General features: G+C 46.3%; 2 protein-coding genes across 4 annotated transcripts; one reads left to right on the top strand and one right to left on the bottom strand.

The window, feature by feature from the left end:
• The first annotated feature begins 1 nt into the window (after position 1).
• LOC120828139 (ATP-dependent RNA helicase DDX3X) lies at positions 2-15,289 on the top strand. Of its 3 annotated transcripts, XM_040191514.2 has the most exons (20): positions 2-535; positions 1,721-1,772; positions 2,495-2,551; positions 2,794-2,997; positions 3,238-3,340; positions 3,720-3,851; positions 4,194-4,293; positions 4,384-4,519; positions 4,653-4,750; positions 4,918-5,016; positions 5,095-5,255; positions 5,348-5,492; positions 5,616-5,760; positions 6,077-6,127; positions 7,364-7,545; positions 7,654-7,771; positions 8,588-8,741; positions 8,823-8,947; positions 9,064-9,130; positions 14,597-15,289. In XM_040191514.2, exons 1-20 carry the CDS (start codon positions 491-493, stop codon positions 14,700-14,702), a joined length of 2,280 nt encoding a protein of 759 aa, XP_040047448.2. In that variant the 5' UTR covers positions 2-490; the 3' UTR covers positions 14,703-15,289. The 3 variants fall into 3 exon arrangements, with proteins under 3 accessions (XP_040047448.2, XP_040047456.2, XP_040047475.2); XM_040191522.2 differs by lacking the exon at positions 6,077-6,127; XM_040191541.2 differs by lacking the exons at positions 6,077-6,127; positions 14,597-15,289 and having other exon boundaries at positions 9,064-10,431.
• A 40-nt stretch (positions 15,290-15,329) lies between these two features.
• Positions 15,330-18,187, bottom strand: tgds (TDP-glucose 4,6-dehydratase). The gene is made up of 12 exons (XM_040191574.2): positions 17,945-18,187; positions 17,701-17,767; positions 17,552-17,620; positions 17,284-17,374; positions 17,030-17,178; positions 16,854-16,952; positions 16,719-16,778; positions 16,565-16,608; positions 16,310-16,475; positions 16,172-16,227; positions 15,966-16,063; positions 15,330-15,851 (listed from the first exon to the last, which is right to left on the bottom strand). The coding sequence occupies exons 1-12, from the start codon at positions 17,989-17,991 to the stop codon at positions 15,679-15,681; spliced, it is 1,119 nt and encodes a 372-aa protein (XP_040047508.2). The 5' UTR covers positions 17,992-18,187; the 3' UTR covers positions 15,330-15,678.
• Positions 18,188-18,422: the final 235 nt, after the last annotated feature.

The following is an 18,422-nucleotide window of genomic DNA, read 5'->3' on the forward strand; positions in this document are numbered from 1 at the left end:
TGCCATGGTTTTGCACTTTTCGTAAAAAGTATATTAAAAAATGTATTTGAATTTAATATGACCTAGTCATAATTATAATTTACACATTAAAGTATATGTGGCAAACACATTTGCCACATATACAACATTTCCCCTTTCCGCGTGTTTGTTGACTTTTATTCTGGCGCTACCGGATGTGTCGGTCATGTGCTCGGGCTAGCTTAACTAATGCATGACGGCTTCGTCTCAGCTTCAGCTAAAGAGCAAACCGACATCAGCTGAGTTTGCATTAAGTACCGTCCTTGTTGCTAAAATACCGGAGTTTATCATAACGTACAATTCAAGATCAGCATTTTGCAAAGTTATTTATAGCTGTTAGACCAATGAAATAACTGTCAGCTGTCGTAACTACAGAAGCAAGACAGAGGGAAAGGAGAAATAACACATCAAACCCGGCTAACAAAGAGGTTCTTTTTTCAACGACAACATTTTTCCTCCGTATTCTATAGTTATGAGTCATGTGGCCGTCGAAAATGTCCACGGTCTAGAGCAGCAGGTAAGCCGCGTTCCTTTCACGTGTCGTGCAGCGTCCGTTGGGAAAATGTGTTAGAACCGCCGGGATGAATTTTAGCTCACCGGCTAGCCCGAAAGCACCGCTAACGAGATGCTATCGTGCTAGCTAGCGTTGGGTGCGCTTCAATTCCGCACTAGCATGACCACGGGCGGCTGCGGAGATTGAAACGAACCACGCGATGTGAAAAACATACTGGTCCTTTTGTTACGTTGGATCATAGCTGTGTTTGCTACATCACAAGTTGTACAAAAAATAATGTATGGAAGCTGTAACGGCCGCACCACGGTTATAAGTGATGGTTAGCCCGGAATATGGTCTAGACAAAACAACCAATTACGCCCGAGCGGCGCCGTCGGCTTCTCCGTGTGAGGCTATGCAACGCACTCATCAACCGCTATCTTCACTGCGTTAGGTCGCTACAATAATAAAATGGAGGTCGGTGCTAGCGAGTTGGACACGCAACCAATGCGGTGTTTGACGGTCCAGCCTGCTTTGTTTCACATCATACGCAGTATGGCATAGTTTGTGTCGACTGCGTCCCCTTAAAATGCCCCTATCGTCTGCGTCACTAGCAACGTTAGTCCACTGTTAGCTGTGTCTGACTGGTCAGACAGTCGGATGGCAACAGAAAGGTACTCTATGTTCTCGATGGATATTTTGGCAAGGTTAATCCTCAAAATGTCAACATGAGCGCGTTGCACGACATCTAAACAACAACAACATATGGCGTTCTTTGGCTCTGATGCAAAAAATGCTGCAACGGGAAGGTTTGATGGAGAAATCAATCTCTCCTATTAGCTGAGTTCACGGAATGTTACTGCAGGAGAGCATCCTACCCCGAGACTGGGATTAAGTATCTGGGAATAAAAACCAGCAACCCGCATCAAACCAGCCGTTTGCATCACCAGTATGGCGTTCAAATCCTTGTCACACTAGTGTGCAGGGTTGTGTGGTGCTGAAAAAAAATCCACTTCCGTGTCCTCTGCCCCAACAGCATCGAGTAGGCCTTCACATTGCTTATCCTGCAAGTCACAAGCATCCATTGTTTTGATCTCCTCTGCTGTAGGAAGAATCCTTGTCGTGGCTTAACATTTACAACAAAAGCTAGAAAATATATTTTGCTTGTTTGAATGTTGTTTTTATGACTATTTGTGTCTGTTCCTCCAGCTCGCTGTCCTAGACTTGAGTGCGGCAGACGGACAAGGTGGAGGCCCCAACCGTAAGCAGCCGCCGACACTTTAAAAATGTTTCTAGACACTCCCAATCCTCAACATTTTACCTCCACACGTGATGTACCTTAGGTCTCCTTTTAAAATGAAAACAAATCCTGTTCACTCACAGCTATTAAGTGCAGTCTAAATGTGTTATTGAGCCAAACTAGAATATCTTGGAAATGTATAAATACTAGATTTCCTAGTTTTTAGATCTGCGGATTAGAGGTACGTCATCATTTTAAAACCAAGTCCTTTCTGCAGTGAGATACATTTACGTAACAAGGACGCTTCCAAAAATGGTGTAGCAACAAGTTTAAGCTGTCCTGTGGACTTTTCAGGTAAACTAACAAATGCTAAGTTATGTTAGTATTTGGTTTGATCGCCAAAAGACATTGTGTGAATCTCTGAGTCCATTAACGTCCTCCTAAAACAATTGCAGCCGATTTTATCTGAATACTTATGCGTTATTCACGTTCATGTTAGCCAGCTAGCTAGCGATCGCCATGCTATGTGCCTTGGCTGTAGCAACTGAAACCATGAGTGGGATTTGCGTCGACCGCACGCAGGTGTTGAAATAGGTTCTCGTGAGACTTCGAGGGCCCTCCTCGGAAACAAAACGTGCATTGTGCTGCCAGGGGTCAAAACCACCACCAGATACCTTTTTCCATAAACTGCCTTTGTTTCCAGATAAAACCCTCAACTGAAACACTGTGCTCCTGTCCTGCAGGAAATGCCTTTGCCGCTGGTCGACAGGGTGGCTACACCATAGCGCCCCCAGCCAACTGTAAGTCCCTCTCTGAGCTGCCCGTTCATTGTTTTCATTGCTGTACCGGATTTCATAGCATTCCTTACTCGAGCAGCGCTCATCGGTATGTTTTCTGCTTCGTTATCGCCACTTCGGTCAAGTGAAGAGCGGGGTATTAAGTAATTAGCATTCACCGCAGTGACGAGCAATAATCCGATGGTGTTTGATAAAAACATCATTTTAATATAATTTTCATTGTCTGTTTTTCCCTCCCTCTGTAGATGGTTGGGATGGAGGGCGCAACAACTTTGTTAATGGCTACCATGACAACCGCATGGCTGGCGGTAACGTGTTCAACCGCGGCCCGCCTCGCATGGAGCGGGGCAGAGGTGGTGTCGGAGGGGGTTATCGCGGCAACAGGGGCGGAGCCTTCAACCCCATTAACCCTCCACAGCCAATGGCTTTTGGTTGCTACGAAAATAAAGGTTGGGGGTTGATTTTACTCCACGGAACGTTTTTATCTTTGATGAAGCAAAGCACTAAGATATTTGTTGCACCCTGCTGTGCATATCTCACTGATCATGCACTTCATCTCTGCAGACATTCTGACTGTATATAGAATCTCGTATTCCAGCTGAAGTTGTCCCTACACCCCGTTTAATACTGCTCTAATAATACTCTCTGTGAAAGTGTCGTCTAATTGTTTCGTGTTCATTGTCCGTCAGATGCCGGCGGCTGGAACACTGCCAAAGACACTTATGGCAGTTTTGGCAACAACCGAGGGAAGTCTGCGTTCTTCAATGACCGAGGCAACGCTAACAGAGGGCGGTAAGGAGATGAGGCACAGCGTCTTGCTGAATAACTTCTGTCACTGTACTGAAACAACTTTACAACAGAACTTTAACCTTGAGTTATCCGTTGTGTCTGTATAACAGTGTGAAAAATGAGTTTTTAGGTGAATTGAGACGAAAAAAATAAGCAACAAGTTAGACGGCAAGTAAAAAGAGCCAGATGCAAGGAGGACTGCAGTCTGATACCAAAGTAGTCTTTCAAAAAAAGGCTAAATACCTTTTTTAGTATTTAACTTTAAAAAAAAAGTAAATGAAATTCTAAACTATTGTTGTCCAGAGAAACACGATTTATATAATTAGCTAAAAATAGGAGCCGCATCACAGATTGTGTATCGTTGTCTGTGTGTTGTGCTCAGGTTTGAGCATGGTGGATTCGGTGGTGGTGGAGGAGGAGGAGGAGGAGGAGGAAACAACAGCCGCTGGGTGGAGGAGCCCAGAGAGGAGGGAGACTGGTCCAAACCAACGCCACGTAACGAGCGCCTTGAAAAGTGAGCCTGTATTTTCACTCTCTGTTTCGATATCCAATAATCAAAGTCCTGTTCTCAATTCAGAAGTTCCAGGTTTGTTTATGTGAGGATTCCCTCTTGAATACATCTTGAATGTTGTATTTTTATTATTATAAAGTGAGGGTTTCGTACCTTTACCCTTTCTATTTAACATTTTATGGACCAAAAGATTAACTGAGAAAGTTATTCTGCAGATTTTGGTGATACTCAATTAATATCAATCACCGCCGTTCAATGATTTGGCAGATTTTATTTAAACAAAAGTCAAATGTGTTCAAAGTAAACCCTTATCGTCATCATTTCTCTTGTGTTCTTCCTCTCTAGTGAATTGTTCTCTGCCAGTAACACTGGGATCAACTTTGAGAAGTACGATGACATTCCTGTAGAGGCCACAGGACAGAACTGCCCTCACCACATCGAGAGTGTAAGCTGCTTTTTGTTGACTAGGAGTCCAACAATATTACCCTCAGTTACCAGTTCCATGATCAGTGTTTTTTCATTTTCTGCTCTGTAGTTCCAAGATGTGGACATGGGTGAGATCGTCATGAGTAACATTGCTCTGAGTCGCTACACCAGACCGACCCCTGTCCAGAAATATGCCATTCCTATTGTCAAGTCTAAGCGAGACCTCATGGCCTGCGCACAGACAGGTAGGACACACACACGCACACTAGGACACACACACACACACTGTACACCAATTTTCTAGAAAGTAAGGGATACATTAAAGTTTGATTTTTGAGACGCTCCCTTTGACTCTTTTGGTTTAATTTGTGTCCGCAGGTTCTGGGAAGACTGCAGCGTTCCTGCTGCCGATTCTCAGCCAGATTTACTGTGAAGGACCAGGAGAAGCCGTCAGCGCAGCCAAAGCGTCTGGACAGGTCAGAAATAAATGACACAACCATGTCCTTTGTTGTTCCTCAAGGTTTTAAAATCCCCTGAAACACATGGATGGTGGGGGGGGGGGGGGCTTTTAAGTGCTAAAGCAAAAGCATGCATGTATAACTTATTATGAGCTAGTTTAAGTATAAATGTTGTCCTATTTCAGGATAATGGAAAGTATGGGCGTCGCAAGCACTACCCCATCTCTCTGATATTGGCTCCAACCAGAGAACTGGCACTGCAGATATACGATGAATCCAGGAAGGTGAGACGCAATCACGGCACGGAATGTGGACTCGCGTTCATCTGTACGCTTCTTCAACCGTTTCCTGTCCTTCTGTAGTTCTCATACCGCTCCAGAGTGCGTCCCTGTGTGGTGTACGGAGGGGCCGACATCGGCCAGCAGATGAGAGATCTGGAGAGAGGATGCCACCTGCTGGTGGCCACACCCGGGAGACTGGTGGACATGATGGAGCGAGGCAAGATCGGACTGGACTACTGCAAGTAAGACGTGAACCGGAGGGAGTGGTTCACTTTAACGCCATCACTCAAGATTACATCCTCCTCATCTCCCGCTTGTCTCCGCCTCACTTTAGCTACCTGGTCTTGGATGAGGCAGATCGCATGTTGGACATGGGGTTCGAGCCACAGATAAGACGCATCGTGGAACAGGACACCATGCCGCACAAAGGCATCCGACAAACCATGATGTTCAGCGCAACCTTCCCCAAAGAGATCCAGGTACATTTACTGTTACTCCAGGAACAGGAAGCAAAATGTAACCGCTGTAAAAAGCGTTAATGGTTAGAGGCGCCTGAAGTGTTAAAAATGTATTCATAAGCCCATTTTCTGCTCCGCTTGCAGATCCTTGCCCGGGATTTCCTGGAGGAGTACATCTTCCTGGCGGTGGGCAGAGTGGGTTCCACTTCGGAGAACATCACTCAGAAAGTTGTGTGGGTCGAGGAGAGTGACAAGAGGTCCTTCCTCTTGGACCTGCTCAGTGCTACAGGTGAGACAGTTGTGTGGATATGTCCCAACGCTGCAGAACTACAACAGACAAAACACTTTCATCGGTTTAGAGCTACTGCTAAAACACACACACACACACGGTGCGGTTTTATTTCCTCCAGTCCTTTTGCCATTATCATATTGTCGTCCTCCCATCTCAGCCGATGCATTCCTGTGTCCTCATGTTTAGCACAACACATTTGGTGAAGTGAGGCGAGCGTTGAGTACTTCGGGGACATCAAACATACAGAGTTGGTTTTCTCCTGCTGATTGAGTGCAGTTGACATGTTGGTGGTTTGGTGTGGTTTTATCCTAAGTCATCCCCAGCGAGGTACAGGACGGTACTGGAGACACCATAGAGAAACCTGGTAAGATCCTCAATGGGAAAACCTGTAATTGTCATTTCAAATTTTACATCATTTTGCCTGCCCTTTGGTGTTCTTCTCTGTGGATGGAGACTCCTTTTGTTTCAATCTGTTATTTTTTGGTTCTGTGTACCATCTCATGGGTCCGGTTCGCGCAGCCATAAATCTTCCGTGCTTGTCGTGCTTTTTGTTTTTGTTTTTTTTCTGTCGAGTTTATCGTGGCATCTTTGCGTGTACGGTATGTTGCTGTAGTGTCTTCATGTCAGACACGAAGCCTTGATGGAGAGAGTCTGGTTCCGCTGTCGTCTCTGCCGCTAACGAGCGGATACGAACGTGCCTCAATGCCCATCACTTCATGATCAGGAAGAGCTGTGATCAAACTCTTTCCATCAGTGGCTGACGACGACGACGACACCGTGCTGCTGATGCTGTTAGCTATTGTTTCTTGTACTTATTGTTTTTTTTTGCACTCCCTGCTGCCTGTTTCACTATTGCCCTCATAGAAAACGTACTATTGTCATGTGATCATTTCAAGGTAGATTGGGTGCATGTTATCAAAATTTGTCTATAGGGGTTGAAGCAGCCTCACCCGTTAACAATAACCTGCCTGTCGTAGCCTCTATTTATTTATACATTTTCAGTATAATGCAAAAATATTCTGTTCCTGCAGCAAGGCCTTTATTGCAAAATAATAATAAGCTACAGGAAAATGGAGAATTTCATTCAAATGTTTGCCAGCTGCAGAAATCCAGATTGTTGTGGCTTTTTGGTCAAAACATGTTTGATGCAAAAGATGGCGTCAAAGCGGACCTCAACGTTTTGAGTGTAGTTGTTGTTCCTGGCGCGGTTCTTTCATTGTACCACAATCCCCCAGATAAAAGTCAGATCCTCAACTGTACGGGAAGTTCAAAACTTGTCCCATAATGACGTTTTTTTTTTTTTTTTTCGTGATCTGTTTCTATCTTGTGTTGAAAAAAAGATACTTTAACAAGTATGGAGTTTCATTTGCTATAAATTTTGTAGAGACGCTTAGCCTTGAGTTAACTTAAAATTCTCATTCATTGTTTTTAGTTTTTGTAATCACTGGTTTAAAAACACACTCTACAGCTACTAAATTCTCAAAGTACAAATCCGTGCCGTGTTCTAAATTCAGCGGTTATCCACAAACACGTAAGGTTGTTAACAGTCAACCGTCGCTGATTTTTGTTAACCCACGTGTCTTTTCTCCCGGCTCATCAGGTAAGGACTCGTTGACTCTGGTGTTCGTGGAGACAAAGAAAGGCGCAGACGCCTTGGAGGACTTCCTGTATCGGGAGGGCTACGCCTGCACCAGTATCCACGGCGACCGCTCCCAGAGGGACCGAGAGGAGGCCCTGAGCCAGTTCAGATCAGGGAAATGCCCCATCCTGGTGGCCACAGCGGTCAGTAACATCTTGTGAGAGGAGAACATCCATGAAGAAATGTCAAGTGTCGATGAGTCTATCTGAACAGGTGTTTGATGGACTCCTCCTTTTTCCGTGCAAATCCAGGTAGCAGCTCGCGGCCTGGACATCTCCAATGTTAAGCATGTGATCAACTTTGACCTTCCCAGTGACATAGAGGAGTACGTCCACCGTATTGGACGTACAGGCCGAGTCGGAAACCTGGGTAAGACTAACGCTGAAGTCAGTCAGTCACTGACGTTGGGCCCAAATCAAGGATGGATAATGAGCTTTTTGAGCCACACCTCACTTAAGGATGGCCCATGCTTCTGCGTCTTTATGCACCGTTGCATCGACGCACTCGTTTCAGTTCATGGTTCTAAAAGTCTTGTGTGTGTTGCAGAGCAATTCACCACCAGAACAACAGGCGCAGTAACGTGTTTCTGTTGAAGACGACCTAGAGAGTCACGTCTTTTGTGTGTGGAAGTCGTTGGATTGTTTGTTTATTTATCATAGACTTTATTGCCCCGTGCATCGCCACTGCTGCTTTCATCGCGGACACATTTGTCCCGTATTTTCCTCCACAACTTTGTTCCCCTTGACCGGCAAACAGACGTTTGTGGAGATCTCCCTCCGTGAATCAGAGGCCATCCGCGCCTCCTTATAGTCCGCCAATGACGGCTTGTATAAGTGGTCATATTTACGTATTTCTTCCGAAAAAAAGCTCTTCAATCTGATCCGTTCTCTCGTAAACATTCTTCGTTTTAATAATGGCGGTATTGTGCTATGAAACAGGAAATTTGAGACTCTGTAAAGGACGTAGTTAGCGGACCAATCGCAGCCTTGTAGGCTGCAGGAGGCTTGCGTCGCTTTGACTGGGTCGACGCACGCTAGGAGGTGTGAAAAGGCACACAAGGCACACGCAAGGGGCTCCTGCGTCTGCGTGTCCTTGCGTCTCTCTGAAAACGCAGAAGCATAAACTAGGCTTAAGTATTGTGTGTTGTTTTTATCACCACCATCCCTCACCACTTTTTTTCTGTAGGATTGGCCACTTCGTTCTTCAACGATAAAAATGGGAACATCACTAAAGACCTGCTGGACATCCTGGTCGAGGCCAAACAGGAAGTTCCCTCATGGCTGGAGAGCTTGGCCTATGAACACCAGCACAAGAGCAGCAACAGGGGGCGCTCTAAGAGGTACACACCCGCCATCTCCTCTTATTCAACTGTTTGCTCCGAACGCAGTGGCCTTCAGCTTGCGTCTGATTTCTCCACCAGGTTCTCTGGTGGTTTTGGAGCCCGTGATTATCGTCAGACGGCCGCCGGAGGCCCCGCGGGAGGGTTCGGGGGACGTGGCGGTCGCAACCAGGCAGCGCATGGAGGAACCCGCGGATTCGGGGGAGGTGAGGATCTGGGATAATGAACTGCAGCTCAATTTGAATTTATTTTCTGTCCTTTTGGTTCATTGGAAACCTTCGCTCTGTTGACTTTGCGTCTTCTCCGGTTTCCTCCCTCTCAGGTGGTTTCGGTAACTTCTACACCAGCGACGGTTACGGAGGAAACTACTCCCACTCCCAAGTGGACTGGTGGGGCAACTAGGTTCCTCCTTCCTCCCTTTCCTCAGCCCTCTCTCTTCTCACTCACCCTCCTTCCTTTCCACACACTGTTGTCTGCGTCCCATCCTCCTTCTCCCCCTCATTAACCCTAGAACTCACATGCATGTTATTGAACTATTTATACTCATTTATATAGCCCTCTCCCCATCCCCAAGCACTCGGATCTTTTTAATTCTATTCCTTTTCTCGTTCTCTCCATCTCCACCTTTTGTGTTTACTCCCCCCTCGATTTTCTTCTTTTGATTTCTTAGTTTCTGCTAAATGTCACCTCTTACAATAGGCCACATTATAAAGGGATACTTTAGTTTAATTTTAGTTGGTTACTTTTCAGCGCTAGCTAGCTTCCAGCTAGCATCATCCTTTTTGGTGTAAGGACATTTTGAACAAGTTTCCCACAGTGGCCAGTGTTGAAGAAAAATAACCAATTGACTTAAAGTCCTAGTTGTTCCTTTTAGCCCCCTGAGGTTAGATGGACATTCGATATCTACAGCGAGATAGTCCTACAACACAGCTGGAGAAGAGCAGGGGGAATCTGTTTTTCTTGTTTGGTTTTCCACTGAAGATACGAGTTTTGGCCTCATTGTGTTTTTGTCTGCATTCACCCAAAGCCAGCCAGGCGTCAGGCGTGTACCCTCACATGTCATCTTTGTATGTAACGCACGGCCATGTTGTAAATCGCCGGCCAAAAACTTTTCTAAAATAGAGCGCAGAGGTAGGCGAGATGTCGAATCTGAGCAAAATATGTCTGCATATAAATTCCAAAACAGGATCTGGCTGAAGTCTCCTTCATCCACATGATAGATACTCAAAAGCAGCCGCAGAAACGGAAATGTTTTAGTTTAGTAAAACCTTTTTTAAAAGCCAACAAAGTCTTGATTTCCTGAGATCTGAGGAGGATGTCTAACAGAGACGAGGGAAGAAGGGGCTGGACAAACGGAGACACCCCGCCAGTGGGACGCCCATTAGCAACGATGCTAGCAAACAGTATTTTCTTTGTTTGAAACGAAGTATAATGGAGGATCATTTGTTTCTGTACTGTGCCTTTGAGAATTTGAACTTGTCTCTTATTTCTGTTTTAATTGCCATAATGGTAAGTGGCTACAAGTTTTGGCCAACTGTGACTAAAAGAAATATGTATTTAATGTCATGTATGGGTTTAAACATGTTTTTCTTTATTTATATTTGGAAGGAAACAAACTAGGCTTGAACTAAATCAAACCTTGGCAAAACTAAAACTAAATACAAACCGCGATGAGGAAACTCGAAACAAATTCCTCGTCTGTCGAATGGAGTTCAAATTTGTCGGGTCTCTGATGAGCTGATTCCCAGAAGCACATTACCACTGTAACCCCATTTCTAGGTCATTTTGATAAACCCTCATCGCGAGGGACTGAAATCAGAAGCGGTCCGGTGCGCGGAGGAAACCACAGTGGCGTCGCGCGTTTCGGGAAAACCGAGTCCCGCCCAAACGCATCTTGTCACCAGTTGTCGGGTCCCGTCGTGCCGTCACGTGATGTCACGTCCCTTACCGCTCGGACGCGCGCTCGCAGAACGGAGGCCTGTAGACTTTAAACATCGCCACGTGGCCGCTGCCGAAGACGGCCGCGGTTGAAAGCGAGCCGCTCGGCGACTCGGTGCCGCCATGCTTTTTGAGAAAACGGGCTGCGCTTCCGCCCCGAAGCTTCCTTCAAGGGGATCGAAAACTAAAAAAAGCTTAAAGAGTTCACAAATGTCTCGCTCACTCTATCCTGGAGAGTCTTCTCTAAAATATAAGTCATTCCAGTTTATTTGTCACGATCTCTCGAGGTCAGGATTAACGCGGCAGCATAATAAGCCCCAAAATGCTCCGCTGCCACCTGGAGGGGGAAATTGTTCATTTCCATCATGGTGTTGATTTGTTTTGTTTACATTTATAACTCTGTTGAAGTAAAAAATATAGATTAAATGTAAATAGTTAAACTCTTCTTAGATCCAAAAGAGAAGAATCTCCGGTGAGAAAGAATGTGAATTACAAGTGAAACCGCACACGTTGTGTAGAAAAATCACGTTTGATCACTCGACGTTGGACCAGTGTCGGGTCACCAGCTCGGTGGGCAATTTGACAACCGGTCGGCAGAATTATTCTTTTGAGATATTATTTAAGGAAATGTTTGCACCAATCCAAACGGTCGATGGGAAATGATGTCGTTCCCTTCAAACTGCCCACCGGGTTTGACAAATGACAAGGCTGGACCAAGACAATAAAACATATGCAAGTGTTGTTGTTTTTTTGGTCAAGGAGTTAAAAAAAATGCCAAGCAAATGGAAACAATTCTACAGCAGGCTTCAGTTGTGTTACGACTCTGATTTCTTTCCCGTCACTTATGATTTTTAGTGTTCAGGGCAGTTTATTTCCCTTGAGTTCAGCGGGTGGGGAGGTTGGAGGAGCCTCATTTTGAGTTTCCAGTGATGCTTCAAGCAGACAGTGCTATGCTATCTCTCACCAAATCTGGATCCCCTTCGGGAGGGGGCCCTTAACGGACAGTTGTCGAAGGATGCAATGTTAGAGACGGGAAACGAGACGCCACCGCGTCCGACTGCTCCCCTAAGCTGAGCGGAAGGCGCCACGCAGTGAATAGGTTAGCGTGATCTCTGTGTGGTCACACTCGCCCTGTTGGACTGGAGATGGAGTTGTTGAGCAGAGGCGTGCGCCGCAGCCGGGGGGGGGCGTCGCTGATTTTAAGAAGCAACATCAGCAGCAGGACAAGTTGAAGATAGCATTGGACATGACAATCAAATATGAGGGATTCTGTTAGTTTGACTCACTCCACACACCAGCATAACTCCTAAAGTTACGCTGGTTTTAATGGATTTCGGGGACACCTGAATCTGTCACACCCGTGTCAGATTTTAGACCTCCAACCTCCCCCGGGAGACGGATCCGCTCGGGCAGGCCGGGCCTCGCCGTTGAATACGCGCTCCGATTCTGTCCACCTTTTTTTAAATACCGACTGAACAACCCGGTTTTAACGCCCGACTGAATCGTCAGCTGGCGCTGTCCTGTTCCCCGTGTGAGAGGAGATGTTGTCGGCATTTGTTATTTGAATCCATGGCGGTTGCCAACCAGAAACTCGGTATGCAGCGAGGGCGGCTTCTTGTGTTTTAGTAATAATGTTAGAATGCTGGTTTTGCCGCGGCGTTATTTTTTTAATTTTATTTTTACGGGAGGCCAATAGTGAGAATTGAAGCCGCTCAAATGGATCCGGTCCAGTTTGTAGACGCCACCAGCGGCCCGTTCAGGAGGATCAGATGCCGCGTGAAGCGATGGAGGTGTGAGGGAATGGCTGATGTGCTGCGAGACTTGAGCTGCAGGTGGTTTCTGGAATTCCTATTGAACTGTGTTTGGAGCATCACCACTGGGCCCCACGCCCCCGTCTTCGGCAGAACGTGCAATGGACAATTACTTTGCTTTCACCCAGGCCGTTTGGCACAAGCGAAGAGAGGAAAAGACGAAAAAAAGCCAGCCCAAAGTCGGCCGTGCGCGCGGTGCCTTGAAGTGTTGCAATTACTGATTTAAGACCCGGCGCGCTGGTTAGGGCTGGGTACTTTTTCAATACCTTAACGATTTCTTATAGAAATGTGTAGCGCCCCCCCCCCCCACCTTCCTTTCCCCAGCGGGGTGCGTCCAGACCCCGTGGCGACATTCAAAAGCTGTTGTGCGACCGACTGCACGAATGGATTCAGGGAAGAAGTTGCTTTAGCAAAAATGAGCCGCATTTAGCTGTGCCATGTACAGCCTGTACAGTCTCCAGCTGTTGGCCTTGTTTACCTTGTTTTTCTTTGCCTCCGCAGTGAACGAGTTGAAATGTTACATTTGTTTGGACCACCAGCTTTACGGATCAAAAGTAGACTATGCTCCATTTCTTTAATCTGAGAGAAACGTTCTCATTTCGGATTCCAGCACCTTTTTAATATTTTCAGAACCTTTTTTTTTTTTTTTTTTTTTTGTGGCCTTAAATTCAAGGGTGATACCCAGCCCCAACAGAGGAAGATGGTAGTTGGTTACACTGCAGACAGCATTGCCATGGCAACAGTCACTGACTGTGTGGCCATTGTGAAAGATTCCATGTCACCACGGTTACCGACGGAGACGTTTGATTGTGAGTGAACCGTTCTTGGTGCTACGCTCCCATCGGGTTCCACCGAAAAATTGGTCGGGTGTTGGACTAAAGTCTTCTGTAGTCCGAGTGCTTCAAAGGAGTGAGTGTAGCGCAGCCAGGTCAAAAAGAGAGGTTCTGTGTGCGTGTGTGCGTGTGTGTGTGTGTGTGTGTGCGCGTGCGCGTGTTTTCCTCCGGATATGAAACCGTTTTTTTTGGGACCAGGTGGAGTCGTCGTTATCAGCAACCGCAGGAATCAGCTGTTTGCACACAGAGTTCTCGAGTCTACTTTCGCTGCTAGTTTGTGTAATTTATCAGGCATTTTTGAGAAATATTTATTTTTATAAGCCTAAAACAAAAGTTGATATTTTACAAAGTGACTTGACCAAAAGACCGTAAACAAAAACACTGGCACTTGAATGTTGAATGTCATTGGTATGAGTGAAAATTTCTATTTTTCTGGGGTAGTGTGAGCTTTTTAATGTTAAAGATGCAATGTGTAGGGATTTCTCCTAAAATGTGTCACCGCTGCATCCGGGGGGGGGGGGGCTTACGTGCGACTACAGAAAAACGGCGACACCGGTGCCAAAAACAGATCACGTTTATCAAATAGCCCCAAACACCAATTCTCTGTTTGAGGCCGTTCAAACAGTTTGGACTTAATGAGCTAAACTGGCACCTCGATAGCAGTCGAGGTCGCAGCAGCCCTCTTATTCCTCCCTCGTCAGTAGAAACATGGTTTTAAAGAAGCATGCGACGTGTCGGTTCCAACCATACGAGGTACGATAAGTCACACGAGGCCTCAGAGTGAAGCCCGGCCGGTTATTACAGTGGATGCGTTTGACATATAAGGAGAGAGGTCCTACGCGGTGACCTTTAGTCACATTGGACTCCGTATCAGATCCATACGCCTGTTTGTGCGACAGGTTCCATTGCCAATAATGAAAATCAAACGTCAACCGCCACTTTTAATTGGCAGACAAAATTTGAGACAATACCGCCATATATGCCAAGGTTTGGATTAATAAAAAATAATAACATTGACAAAACGTTACGATCAAAGACCATTTTGTAAAAAAACAAACATGCAGTACAAAAAACAAGTGTCCAGATTCACTCCAAGTCAGATGTTTATTTTTCTGTTGTCTTTTTTTTTTTTTGTTCATTTGAGTCTTTACACTTTTCCTTCCCGTTAATACCCTTGTTGTGAATGTCTGGCAAGTGGTGATCTTTAAAGTCTTCATAACACAGAATTAACTGTGGTTCTATCGCTATGTTGTTGTGATTTGCATATTTTCAGGCGTCAGTGTGTAAACGCTCATGTGTGGGAGCTTCTGGCCAATCAGAAATGGGGGAAAGGACGACCTGCCGACGTCCATCCGTGCGTCTTTAACGCAAGTAGCTGATCCATACAACATGGTATCGCAGCTTCAGCCCCTCTGCAGAGGGACGGGTCCATTAACGGTAGCCCCAACGGACCAGAATGCAATGTGGCCCCGGCCACACCCACAATCAATGACCGAGACGGATATTGTGCGTCGCTGAATTGTCACACGTTGTCACCTTTTTTTCGTATGCGCATCAAAACATTTTTGCAATGAGCTCACAGCTTGTGTCTAGTTCATGACCAAAGGCATTCTGGGAAACAACGTTGGGACACCAAAGAAAATCAAGACTCTGCAGCTTTATTTGACTTTCAATTCAATATACTCTAGAGTGTTATTACAGTAGAGGTGTGTAGTTGTATTTAGGAGTGGTTGCTGTTTAGTGACTGAATTGAAATGAGATAAAGGCGCAGTGTTGTCACCATTGCTGACTGGCCAGACCCTCCCCCCCCAATGTGAACACACAGCACCTCCAGCCTGGTAGTTAGTATTTGCTTTGTGTATTAGTTTAGTAGACGTGCACGAAGAGGAGCACTGCACGAAGAAAAAAAAAAAGTGCATCTATTCTGATTTTACCACAAATAAAGGTTTGGATTTGCAAATGTAAACATGGTGTCTTCTAAGTGATTTCAAATGCAAAGCACCTCGTTTAGTTATTAAATATCAAAGTTTATTTCAGTCAAAAACATCATTGGAATGTCTATAAAACAAATGGTTGGCGTTCCCTTCTCCCTTAAGGCCGCTGACAAACATGTGAAATTTGCTGATGAGTTTACGTGCACTTGAGCAGCTGGTTTCCCGCGGCCTTCCTCACGTCAGAGTAACTTGCTTGCGAAGGAAATACTTTAATATTTTGTCACTGATTTTCAGAGTTAAGCTCCAGTTTGAACCGTGAAGTAAAAGGCACTCAAGGAAATGAGCAAAGATCAGTCCCACGCTGTAGACGTCGCCGTACATTCAGGATCCGCCGCACGAGTGCTGCTGGTTATCAGTCATTTCAAGGCTTCGATTGAAGGGAGGCTCCTCCTCCTCCTCTCCGTTGGTCCGACGACGAGCCGAGAAATGAAGCGTTCCCCACTAAGTCGTTGGCGTCTTCGAGCCGGCTTCTGATCTGTTCTCGGTCCTCTCCTGCGTCCACCCAGAAGTCCGGGTTGTCTTGGTACCATTTCACTTAAAGACGCAAAAGCACAGGGAATCCTCCGGTTGGTGTGAGGAGGGAAAGATCTCGTAGAGACACCTGTTGTTAGTTGGGCGCGATGGTGCGTCTGTTTTGTTCCTCCTCACCTGTCTGTCTGATGCCTTCAGCCCAGGACACCTGCGCCCTCCAGCCCAGCTGCTGCAGCTTCTCACATTTGATGGGGTAGCGGAGGTCAACGCGCGGCCTACGGGCGGAGATCAAAGGTCAAGATGGAACGCGGATTTTACAATCACAATAATAACCTCTAAATATACAGCATCACCAATCTTGTAGCGGCACTAGTTTTACTCACCTGTCAGCGACAAACTCGAGCCAGTCGTTCGCCTCGCAGTCCGGCACGTTCTTGACCTGATAAAACAAACGCACTGAGTTTTCCTGAACCTTTTCTACTTTTCCCAACACGTGTTTGATTGAGGAGGACCGCTCCCACCATCTTGACGAGTTCCCTGGCCAGGTGCACGATGGGAATCTCACAGCTGGTCCCCACATTGTAGATTTCTCCCACAACGCCGTTCTCCAGAAGCAGCAGGAAGGCATCGATAGCGTCGTCAACAAACAGGAAATGTCGCGATTTAGGGAGGGTTCCCTGGATGGTGCTTGGGCAGACAAAAAAAACAAGCAAGATTAACTCAGTTGGCTGGTTTCTCAGTGAAACCTCTTCAAAATAAAGCTCAAACAAACCCACCATTTCTTGTTCCTTTGCAGGAGGGTGAGAAACCTCGGAATGACCTGAAAACATTGGCGCTCCCTTTGTTAAAGTTTGTTAACACTGCTAATATCTTGCCCATGGCCACTTGTTTGCCCCAAAATAGAAATCTAGGAATGTCGTCGTGCTGTACCTTCTCGGGGAACTGTCTGGGCCCGTAGATGTTGTTGCTTCTGGTGATGATGACGGGAAACTGGTGAAACAGACACACAACTCTTGAGGAACAAGACCTGGATGAAGGTGTCTGCCTGTTCAGGTGTGTGCGTACCTTATACGTGTCCCAGTAGGATCGAACCAGGTACTCTGCAGCTGCTTTCGTGGCAGAATATGGGTTGGAGGGCCTCACTGGACTGCTCTCATCGAACACCTGCACGCATAAATATCCACATCCATCAATGACTCCAAAACCACAATGTCCACACACCCACCCGCCGGGGCACTGACCTGGTCCAGGCTGGCTCCGTACACCTCGTCGGTGCTGGCGTGGATGAAGCGCTGTGGCCGGTGTCGGGCCTGGTGGGCGGCTCGCAGCAGAACTCTGGTCCCGTCGACGTTAACGCGCTGGAAGGCGGACGGACTTTCAAACGACGACTCTGAAACCAAAAAGGAGGCCGTCGCGTGAAGGGGACCGCGGCAGGCCCGTGCGGTCGGCCAGTCAGGGGCGGGAGCGACCTCGGTCGGGACGACTCGCTACTCACCGACGTGCGTTTTGGCCGCCAGGTGAAAGATCACGTCGATGTTCTCTGTGTTGAAGATGTGATTCAGCAGCTGTGAGTTGCACACGTCCCCCTGATGAAGAAAGAGGATCTTAATAGTGACACTTATTGTAAAAGTACCAATGCCCCTCTTCCCCTGGATGAACAGAAACGTGTTCCTCCATACGTCATTCTTTATGAATATAACAAACAATAGGTATGTTTACTCCATTTGAGCTCGATTTGTATAATTCTAACGGCAGCCGCTCACCCTGATGAAAGTGTAGTTGGCTCTGCCTTCAACACTCTCCAGGCTCCTGGGGCTGCAGCAGTAGTCCAACTGCAAGAGATCAGACAGAAGGGAAGAGGCTCCAGTACACGCTGACATGCGTGCAGCTACGGTGTCACAACCAGACTCACATTATCCAGGTTTATGATTCTCCAGTCAGGGTGTCTGTCGACCAGCGAACACACCAGGTGGGAGCCACTAGAGAGAGAGAAAACATTAGAGGTACTTATACTGTGCTTGAGTATTTTAATTACCTCCTACTTTATGCTTATAAACGCCTGATAACACATAGATTTCAAATACTGCACACTGCGGATCATAAAAACCGTAGACAAGATACATTTTCAGTAAATATGTCTTCAATAACAATCTCACATGAATCCAGAGCCTCCAGTCACCAGCACCTTCCTGTTGAAGTCCATCTTCCGGTATCCCTGAACACTGGCTGCAGTCCATTTATTTTAAGGTATCCTAGCGACGGGAAGACGACAGTTATTTCGGTCTTATATTCAGATGTCAAACCAGAACGCTAACAGGAAACGGTAAGTGTCTCTGACGGCCTCAATACACTGGATACGTTGCGTTATTTGCGACAGGCACCGGTTGTTTTACGGCAGTGTTGACACGTTGAAAGGGGCGTGACATCTGACGTCCGCAGACTCGTTTCTGCTCTCTGATTGGTCGCTTTGTCTAACTATCGTGTCGGCTTTGCGAGGCAACAGTGTCAAGTGAGCTGTGATGGATGTACAGTGTATTAGCAAAATAAAAGCACCAAACATTTAGGTAAGGTTTTTCTAAGGTTTACATAGTTTTTATTACAACGCTTATTTTACTGTTTGAAACACGGCGTAAA

Source organism: Gasterosteus aculeatus, chromosome 1 (genome assembly GCF_964276395.1).
Source record: "Gasterosteus aculeatus chromosome 1, fGasAcu3.hap1.1, whole genome shotgun sequence".
Classification (NCBI taxonomy): Eukaryota; Metazoa; Chordata; class Actinopteri; order Perciformes; family Gasterosteidae; genus Gasterosteus; species Gasterosteus aculeatus.

Bases quoted from the DNA above. Each gene is read 5' to 3' on its own strand.
- LOC120828139 (XM_040191514.2), top strand. From the start codon at position 491: ATGAGTCATGTGGCCGTCGAAAATGTCCACGGTCTAGAGCAGCAG. The intron at 2,552-2,793 runs GTAAGTCCCTCT...CTCCCTCTGTAG, and splicing joins CATAGCGCCCCCAGCCAACT to ATGGTTGGGATGGAGGGCGC. The intron at 6,128-7,363 runs GTAAGATCCTCA...CCGGCTCATCAG, and splicing joins AGACACCATAGAGAAACCTG to GTAAGGACTCGTTGACTCTG.
- tgds (XM_040191574.2), bottom strand. From the start codon at position 17,991: ATGGACTTCAACAGGAAGGTGCTGGTGACTGGAGGCTCTGGATTCAT. The intron at 16,953-17,029 runs GTCAGTGCCCCG...TTATGCGTGCAG, and splicing joins ACGGAGCCAGCCTGGACCAG to GTGTTCGATGAGAGCAGTCC. The intron at 16,476-16,564 runs GTGGGTTTGTTT...TGTCTGCCCAAG, and splicing joins CTGCAAAGGAACAAGAAATG to CACCATCCAGGGAACCCTCC.